The 10,455-nt window shown below is 37.8% G+C and overlaps 1 protein-coding gene across 1 annotated transcript in view; it reads left to right on the forward strand.

Moving 5' to 3' along the window:
- epha6 (eph receptor A6) overlaps positions 1 to 10,455 on the forward strand; it is a 61,234-nt gene that overhangs the window by 14,974 nt on the left and 35,805 nt on the right. Inside the window, exons 3-6 of the mRNA XM_015032092.1 lie at positions 6,484 to 6,612; positions 7,101 to 7,250; positions 7,338 to 7,499; positions 7,610 to 7,838. Coding sequence (XP_014887578.1) covers positions 6,484 to 6,612; positions 7,101 to 7,250; positions 7,338 to 7,499; positions 7,610 to 7,838 — 670 coding nt within the window. The remainder of the gene's footprint in view (positions 1 to 6,483; positions 6,613 to 7,100; positions 7,251 to 7,337; positions 7,500 to 7,609; positions 7,839 to 10,455) is intronic.

The following is a 10,455-nucleotide window of genomic DNA, read 5'->3' on the forward strand; positions in this document are numbered from 1 at the left end:
CTGCCGCTCTAATTTAGGGGGTTTTTTTTTTCTTTTTTTTCCCCCCCCCCCCCCCAAAAAAAAAAAAAAATAAAAAAATATTCCTGTGTTTGGTCTGCACAAGTAGAGTGTGGTTTTATACGTGAAAACATTCAAAATGTTAATGTGTGAAACTAAAGGCACAACAAAATGTGGAAAGTTAAAACATAGAGCACCTCACCATACATATTTTTTCAACAGCAATAATGTATTTTGGCTCACTCTGCACTTTTTCACATGAAACTGCATCCTGCTGATTAAATGGTCTGTGTAAGTAGCACACTCATAAAAGCAATATTTACAAAAATTGGACGTACCTAGCATAAAACATAGCATGTTTGTCGATTTGATCAAATTGCCAACTTTACCTGAATTCACGCCATATAATTTATACCACTATGTCATAAAATGCTGTTTTCCCCTCATACCAGAACAGACATAAACGTATACAAAGCTCCAAACTTTTACTTTTTCTTGTACATTGTAGGCTACATGATGATGAGGTAGAGTTAATCATCTTACCTCGTGAAAAGTTTTTCTTGCAAATGTGCACTGAGGGTTGCAAGTCCTTGTGATTGATGGCTGCTAACAATCATATTTTTCCCCCACCAAAAGATTTATGATAAAATTATAAGTTTTTTTTTTTTTTTATATAGTGCACAATTGCACCATTGTCCAATTGTGTAGCTGAATGGACAGCACCCTATTATAATTTCTACAGTGAAATAAAGTTAATAAAAGCAGTATTAGGCCACCAACAAGCTTTGCCGGAGTGAATGCACATGTAGGTTGTTTTGACTTCCCTCGTGGTGAAGTGGGCCGCTTTCTGAAGATTGACATCATGTGCAAAGGGTCAATAACAATAATCGTTGACAGATTTGCCTGAAGGATTAACCACCACAAGTTAACTTTATTCTATGTTAATATTTTTCTGTGTGGTGAGGCTCTTTGGAGACAGACTTGATAAGATAAAAATCCAGTTTTAGTTTGAGATGACAGAAAATTTGGAACTATGTTTTTGTCTTTACAAACTCTTCCGAAAACAGAACACTTTTTGTTTGAGGTGGCTGATAACAAACTAAGTTGAATTTGTTATGTGGTCATTTTTGTAGCACTAAAACAATTAAATGCCCTCAAGCAAATAGCCTATTTTTCCTCCTCAAAACACCTGAAATACAGAAGCATTAAGCATGTGCAGGTAAAAAAATAATAATAGTAATACCTTAAGCTTTAGATTAGAACACATAAGACAGTATAAAACCACCCACGCATTTTCTATATTTACCTATTCCCATCAGTTTTCTGATCGGGGTGGTGCTAATCTAATGTGGTCAGATGGAAAAGATGTGGAGTAGACACTGGACAAACTACATGACCTCTGCAGGGCGACATGCTGGCATATGGGACATAACTCACAAACATACTCTGTATTTGAACAGAGCATCTCTTTGCTACAAGGAAGCAGAAAATAAATCCAACATAAACGACTAAGAGAACACAAAAAATGTCTGAAATCATGTGAGATAAAGCTAAGCGCTTCTTTTAGGTACAGCAAATCTAGCAAACAACTCTCTTTGTTGTGAACTATAAAGATAAAATGTTGCTTTAGATATAAGTAAAAATGTTAAATCAGGCTTAAAAAGCAAAGCAAACACATCCTGTAAATATTCTCACGTGTATGTTTGCTTTTATAGAAACTATGACAATGTTAATATGTTGTACAAGCGTAACTGAAACAGCTAGTAAAATATCCAGAGATTAAACTAATTTGATTGCATCGTATTATAATAAGCCTAAAGGGAAAGAAAAAAAAAAACTGTGAAGTTCATTCTTACAAATATTTCACCTGGGACTGAGAAACCATAGCAACAGCAATGATTTTTTATTTTTATTTTTTTATGACAATCTGTATATTCTTAACACAAAGTAATGTGTGTGTATGAGAGTTTTGGGGTAAATGTTGGCGCTTTTAATCTTTTATTAAAAGTTGAATAAATCAATTAAGCAAGACCAATAAACACAAACATGTTTTGTGGCGCTTTTAAAAGTGAAACACCTCTATGGACGAATCTACTTGTTTCTCTATAAACAGACTTTATTGCAGTGGGGACCAACAAGAGCATTAAGTGATTGAAGAAAAGCACACCACGATGCCACCCAGATTCATATCAAATCAATAATTCATCAAAACTACAGAGATTTAATGATATTTCCATAACAACTGCTCTCTTTCTTCCCTTTAGTTTGACGAAGACAAATTGCTTTGTTTTAATCAAAACCTCAAACCTCTGCAACGGGATGAGAGCCCCCACCTTTGTTGCTCAAGCAACGCAGCATGTCCGCATTATTGGTTGGATGGTGTGTGCGTGTGTGTGTGTGTGTGTGTGTGTCTGTGTGTGTCACAACATCCAATTGTCTTAATATGAAATATTTAAACCCTTACAGGAATGTCGCCCAAAATGTTGCATTTTTTATTACTTTTCCCGTTTCTTTTTTTTCCCCCCTTCTTGTTGATGTTGTCTTTGATGATGTTGTGTTAAAGAGCAACAACAGCAGATTAAAATATTCCACAATACCGTTAATCTGAGAATGGGTGATGATGACTTTGGACCAACATTTTAGCGCTCTGCTGCAGTGACGTGCAGACAGATCTGCGGTGGTAGATAAGGAGTTTGTGCCACTGAGTATTTATACGGGAACACACAAAAAACATGAATCCAGACACAACTTAAGGACTTAATTCTTGCTAGATACATTGTTTGCTTGTGGTTTTTAAATTCTGACTGACAAGAGACAAACAAAAACGTCTGATCATCTGTGACTACGATCACAACTTTATCAACAGCCTCGACTTAAATCCTGACTGTAAACCTAAAGTCATTTTGTTGCATAGCGTCGCTGAACACATGGGTCTCCCTCATGTCTGATGTGGTTCTTCGCAGTGTCCTCAGGAATCTGTGAGACAAAGTTTGCATCAGAACTTTAATAACTTTAGACAGAATAAATTCAGTGGCTGTCAAAGGCACCCATCAGGAACTGAGAATATAGACCTTATGCTTCTGGGAAACATGATAAAAGAAAAAAAAAAGTATTTATAGGAATGTCTGAACATCTTTGCACAATGATGTGGCTTTGCACATCAAGAAGTCAAGGAGGGAATCTGAAGAAAAGTTATTCAGGAGGTGATAGAAGGCAAAGCGTGTGTGTTACCTAGGATGTTAAGTGCCCTTTCTGGAGTCCTGGTCATAACATTAGGATTTACACAGTGTGCTGTTTGTCCTGCCCTGTTTGATCCTCGTCTGGTTGGTTTAGTTGTTGTCTTTTTTTCTGCCAGTCCAACAGAAGCAAACAAGTGTTATACATGAACAAATCTAGGTTTATGAGTTCAATGAGCAAGACTGAGAAATGCATAAGCTTTTCAAAAACATCCCTTGGCATGGTCACGACATAACGCAATCTGTAATTTGTTGTATAGGTATGACAGATAGGCAAATAATCAAGTGTTTGAAAAAAGCCCGGTAAGCTGTGTTCCCAAGGACTTTTGTCTCAAGGTTGTTCATCTTATACAGAAATTGAAAAAACTAAAAGAAACCCTGAACAATTCAAAGTTATGATAGAAACTGAACTGTATAACAAAACAGCTTTCCCTATTTCAACTTTTTGAACCCTTAAGTTGTTTTTTTTTTTAATTCTCTGACGCTTATGTGCTTTGACTAACTGTTGTATTATTTTCCACCCTCCTTCAAAAAATGAATGCAAACAATAAAATTAATTGCTGTGCTGCAAGCATGAATAAATCTAGTATGGCCTTGAAAATATTTCAGATGAACAAGCACAAGACAACACAAGCAAGGGTACAGAAAGCATCTTAATGGTAGTTTTGTGTTTTGTCAGAAGTTAAGTTTCGGTGTTTCATCACATTACTAATGCAAAGAAATCCATAAGAATGAAAATCTCAAAATATTGTATCGAACCATCTTATTCCAACATTATTACGAGCTTCTGCACATGAATTTGTTCTCCTCTCGCACTTAAAATCTGTGTTGCTGTCTGCTGAGCTTGTTACTAATAGTCAAAGCGATTAGTAAGCGCAGATCTGATTGCTTCTTAGAGTCTGAGCTGCAGCTCATCTTTGACACTCACCGCATTTGTTTTATCTGCTCTGAACCATGTTTCATCCCAGGGGTACATTTTCAAAGGCTGGGGCAAATGCAGTGACAAAATCACCATTTTTGCTTGTTTGTATGCACCATGGAACTCTAATTACTTAATGCTGATCATATGCAAAACAATTCTTTTTAGATCCTCAGTTTTCTTTTCAAGTTCTCCAAAGGAGGACACTGAAATGAGAGAATAGGCTCTGCTCACATAAAACGTGGGAGCTGTGCTATGAGGCACGATTCGGTTTTATTATTTGTATATGAAATCTAATTTTATTCAGTAACTGCATTCTGGTATTGCAAAAAAACATTAATGTTTTTTAAATATGAAATATGAAAGTAGACAGAGTAAAGTTGAAATAATGAAAAATCTATGACTGGATGGATTGGTACAAATTGTTACAGACTGATAAAATGTCAGGCTTCAATCAGTCATCATCAAACTGTTTTTGTTATATTAGCTGAATTCTTGCTTGTGAACAAACTGAAAGCTAAAGTAACACTAGTAACATCACACCGGCACTTTCAACGCTTGTAATCTAATCATCTCTCTAACACTTTCAATTATTTGTAATCAGGACAAATTGCTCAGTTTTAGCCTGAGTTTCATGCATTTCCCTTTTGGTTACTGTCACTCCACTTCCCAAAGAAACTTGATGAAAAAAAGTTTGGTATTTCTGACCTTCTGGTGACTTTATTTTCATACAACAGTGGTAATACAGAAGATGACAAAGAATGCTCCAGTTAGTTAATACAAACTGTTTCTGTATTGTTTGTATATTGTACATTTTGATTATTTCCTAAACCTTATTAAGACCTTTTGTATTTTAAACTGCCAATATAAAATATGACAGTTTTAGATTTTGAATTTCTGAAAAAACTTTTGTTTCTCATTAAGTTTCGTTTGAGACACTGCTGAAAATAAATGCAACCATAACAGGTCCAAGTCAATTTGTCTCCATATTTTGCATTGTATAGTTCCACCTTTGTCCCTAAGAACATGTATGTTTTTAGAAAATGTAAACAAACCATTTTACAGAGCAAAATGACAAAACTGCAAAAGTATGAAATGGCGAATTGACATAAAGACCAGATTCCTTCTAAAATAGCTTACAATCCCTGTTGGCATCAGATTGTTTAGTGAGGGGAAGAAAAAGTTGAGTTAAACACATTTAATGCATTTTTAATGGTTTGAATTAATGAATTGTATATAAGGGGTATATCCATGCAGAAGATATTGTGAAGCATGCACACACTCTGCAAAAGCAAACATACGTTGCTCTCATTTTTAAGCCAACACCACAAAGAACTGCACATAATTACAGTCTAACAAGTTTACTAAACATTATTAAGGGACAGGAACAGCATTGTTAGATGACCAGAGGACCAAGTGAAAGAGAAAATGAGTGTGATTGATTAATCATTTGGCCTGGGGGTGTCACATAGCGATAATTTACATAGCTTAATTAATATAAGATTAATTGCTTTTGGCGCACTCCAGTCAAGGTTAAAGTGTTATTCAATAATTCATAATTGAGAACACTCTACCTCAGATGTTTAATTTCCTGTTTGGTTCTCAGAGCCTCCGTGCTCAGCTTTAAATATTGTCTTCTAATTTATTTTGGGGCTATGATCAACTGATATTAGTCAGTCATGTTTTAAATTTTACCTGAGGTACTCTGAATGCATCTTTCATGGCTTACTGTATTTTTAATACTTTTCTCTCCTTCTACATCCTTGATTGGCTGAATGCTTGATCACTGAAATTTAGAGAAAAAAAGGGGAACCCTGAGAAAAATGTTGCAGTGTAGATCTTACTCTGTAGGCCGTTAAAGTAAATACAAATAATAAAGAGTCTAAGTTACACACAATTGCTCAAAGGTCTTGTGTACAAAAAGCTAATGTAAACTTTGTATTTATTACCTAAGATGGCATGGCTTTCAAAAAATAAGCAATTTCCCCTTGGGGATCAATAAAGCATTTTCTGTTCGATTCTATGTTCTTGAGCAGTAACGTTCTGTACAAGTGGCACAATTTCAGCTGCTGTGATACTAATGGATGAGTCTTGCCGATGTTTCAGGGCTTTTCGAGCTCTCATTGTTACACTGTTAAAGAGGAGAAAACAAATGCGTGGGAATGTTTGATGTTTAATTGAAAACTTTAGCAAAACTGATTCATGCTCTCTCAACTGTCATGATTTTCTTTATATATATATATTTTTTTAAAAGTTATGCTAAAAGTTTAAGAAGTTGAACATTGCATTAGCCGCTTATATTTATCTGTTTTGTCTGATGCTTGTCTGCAGTGGGATGCCATCACAGAAATGGATGAACAGAACAGACCCATTCACACCTTTCAGGTTTGCCATGTGATGGAGCCAAACCAGAACAACTGGTTGCGGTCCGGATGGATCCAGCGGCAAGCTGCTCAGCGGGTCTGGACCGCATTGCTACACTAGACATTTAATCGTGAAATCCATTTGGGAATCAAGTTATCCCAGCGCAGGGTTTTGCTTGTCACAGCTTAGACTGAGGACATGTCTTAATCCCTGGAGGGAATTTACTGTTTGACATCTCATACAATGAAAATGATGGGCAAATTTTAGAATAAGAAAACGTTGCTTTTGAAAGAGTGCTGCATCCAAATAAGTAGGAGCAAGGATATAATTTTCGACTTTCGAGTGCTTCCTATTTGTTTTTGCACGTTTGTAAAATTAAATAATTGTCTCCCGAGATGTTTGCGCACAGTTAATTATTGCACAGTCTATGCCAGCATTCTAAATGCAGCCAATTAAACAGTACAGTTACAGAATCCAAGTCTGTTCTTGAGCCAAAGCAGACATGTTTACCCAAAGTAAAATGATGAAAAATATGCTCCCAAAAATTTATTACTTTTTTCTGTTTCTGCTGCGTTTCTACTCAGGTATATGTGGAGCTGCGTTTCACGCTAAGAGACTGTAACTCCATCCCCTGGGTGTCTGGCACGTGCAAGGAAACCTTCAACCTCTTTTATCTGCAGACGGATGAACCGCTTCCTGGAGGAACGCGGTTTCGCCCTACTGACTATGCCAAGGTTAGCTGATCAACAATGTTATGTTTCTAAGGTACACCGCTGTCGCATCTGAAAACTAAGCACAAAGTATGTGTTGTTGGGTTTAAGGTGGACACTATTGCAGCAGACGAAAGCTTCACACAGACAGATCTTGGAGATCGTGTACTTCGTCTCAACACAGAGGTCAGGGAGGTGGGGCCCGTGACAAAGAAGGGCTTCTACTTAGCATTTCAAGACGTAGGGGCTTGTATTGCCCTTGTCTCTGTCAAGGTCTGTTGAACTGGACAGTGTGACACGTATTTGCATAAGTGACTTTCATCGAATTCTCCAATGATTGTCAAATCCCTCTCAAAAATTCAATTTGTGCCGTTTTGCTTAAGGTGTTCTACAAACGCTGCCCATCGACTTTAAGAAACCTGGCAGCATTTCCTGACACCGTGCCACACATGGACTCGTCTTCCCTAGTGGAAGTGAGAGGGACCTGCGTGGAGAACGCAGAGGAAAGGGACACACCCAAACTTTACTGTGGCGCCGACGGAGACTGGCTTGTCCCATTGGGTCGCTGCATCTGTAGCATCGGCCACGAGGAGACGGACGACCACTGCCGAGGTGAGGAGCTGCAGTTTTGCGCTCTTGTGAATGCGTTTGTGCTAATTTTAGAGCAGTTCACTTTTTAAACAGTATACAAAACTGTAAACTGAAGGAAACTAATGAGAGAGGAAAGCCTTACGTCACACTATCAGGTCCCCAGAGTCCTTTTGGAAATTGGGAGAAGTGGGAGCTCATAATCTCCTCTCTCATCTGAGATTATGCACCCTTCCTTGTGTGTCCAAATGTCTGTTCACTTCATTTTTCATCATCTAACCTCCTTTCTTGTCCACTTTGTTTACTCTTCATTCCCTCCTCCCCTCCCTTTGTTATAATTGTCCTTCAGTTGCTCCCTGATGAGTCAAACTCTCACACTTTTCCTTCAGGAGATAAACGCTACAACACATACACCGTTACTTTTAGCAGGAATCGGTCAGAATTCGATGTACACACAGACGTTCACGTGTAAAAAACGGCGATGAACGCCGCAACGTTTCAGCAAATGGCTTTTTAGGATGCTTGTTCTCTAATGAGTACTCTAAGCATCACCTGAAAGTAGCGCATTGTGAACCGAACACATTTATGAAAAGTTAAAGAAACCATTTGCTTGTTCCAGATAGTCTTTTGGCCTGGTTTCTCATTTCGACTGTGCAGCCAGACTGGGAGCTAGCTGGCTAATTGCCTTCATTTGTTAGTTTCACAGATAATTTAGCTTGCACCTAGTCTTTTCTAAAAGTCTCCCAACCCCCTCTTTCATCCCTGCCTGACTCTTGTAATTAAGGCAGCAGCTAAATTGAGCCACACTGCGTGATTACAATTACAGTGCCCTCCCTGTTTCTTACTGCATTTCTGCAGACTTAACAGCAGTCTCGGCTGGCTGGGGTGAAATTCATGTTGTACCCCTGTGGAGATGTAGTTGCTCAGGGTCTTGCAGCTCAAACACTCATTAGTAGCTGATATGTAGGACAGTCTGTAATATCTTCTTTATTTGCTCCTCGGGTGTAATTTTTCTTCTTATCTTCGTCTCTTTTATCTGCTTTTTATTTATCTTTTCACTCGCTTTCACACTCAATCATACCAAGTTAAACAATGCTGAAGTCTGTCAGGAGAGATTACCAATGAGACGGCGGCTTAGGAGCAGCCGTCTCATGATGTCTCCTGTATACGTCCCAAATCTACGCTCCCCCTGTTCGCACTCTTTTGCTGACAGTGGTGGCTTCTCCTGATAGTTCAGTAGTTGCAACACCCTAGGCTGTCTTGGCAGCCACTATATGCCAGTAAATTGTGCAGTTGTGACCCACTTAGCCCTGTGAAAACAATGTGACAGCTACCTCAGGCAATTGCTAAAGTGTTGTCAGTATCCACTGCAAAGCTGACTTATGTTTATAGTGATAAACTGTATTTTCCAAAAAAGATATTATTTACTTTTTTGCCCCAGACGGATGAAACAGCAAAAATAAACAATCAGTTTTCATTAAAGCCATAGTTGGTTGATTTAAGTGTAATAAATTAAACTGCTGGTATCATTCCAACAACTTTCAGATGTTTCCCTTCTCCTACATACTTGCATTAAATGCCTCACTAGCACGTAGTTGAGCTCTACAGAGCTCTGCTAATGAGCCAATATCGGAGCCTGATGTGCTGAAGCAGAGAGACACCTTGATGATCCTTTTCCACGGCCTCTGCTCTACCTGGCTCCGTCCTACCCGGCCTGCTTAGCGAGCGTTTTGCTGTTACAGTCCCTGCTCTGGAGTGGGGCCTGCAGGAGATGAGTCTCTACTTTACTGTCATGTAAACTTACTTCTGTTCACTGATTGGCCGTGGAGGCAGAAGCAAAGAGAGAAGAAACTCATTTGAGCTTTTGATTTAAAAAATGTTCCAAGAGTCTTGTTTCTGGTTCGAAACAAGATGGCTGCCTCTCAAAATGTGATATAGCGCTGAAAGAGGTATCACTTTTGAAAAAATAAAGTGTGTATTTGTTCACATCTTAATAAAATGCCTAACACAAGAATACGTGATTTACGATTTGTCTTTGAATGTGAGCTCTAGGTCCCTGCCATCACCATGTCACCTTGTTTGCCTCCTCCACAGATTCAGCACAGAATTCAAAATGTGAACATTACTTCCAGTGAGAAGAAACATTTCAGTTAAATAAATTAAAATACTAAAAGATAAGATGTAAGTCTCAGAAGCTTTTCAACACCTGAGTAAAGGACTATTTTATATCACTGTTAATTTTGCTGAAAAACCTCAGAAATATGCACATTCTCAAAGGAAACACATTTTTCCTATAGAATCTTAGCTCTCATATTTCTTCTGCTGCTGCAGCCTGTCACAATCAGAGTTTATTTTACCGAATTCTCCGTTATTTGTCTGAACAACATTCATTACAGTATTCAATAACCAATATATTAGCAAAAATCTGCTGTGGAATTTGTAAACAGCATCCTGCAATTCACTGTAATTAGTCAAAAGGACCTGGTGTGTAGTAACAACACAGCATGGCCCTATTATCAATTATTTACTGCCTTAACGGTTTATGACCAATCCTTTTTTTTTTTTTTTTTTTTTTTGTAAAAAATTTTTTTATTTCTTTTGGGGATTTTTCCTTTCAAAAGATAGAACCTTCAACAGATTT

This window comes from Poecilia latipinna, unplaced genomic scaffold, assembly GCF_001443285.1.
Source record: "Poecilia latipinna isolate Pla-1442-1.1 unplaced genomic scaffold, P_latipinna-1.0 Scaffold230, whole genome shotgun sequence".
Taxonomy (NCBI): Eukaryota; Metazoa; Chordata; class Actinopteri; order Cyprinodontiformes; family Poeciliidae; genus Poecilia; species Poecilia latipinna.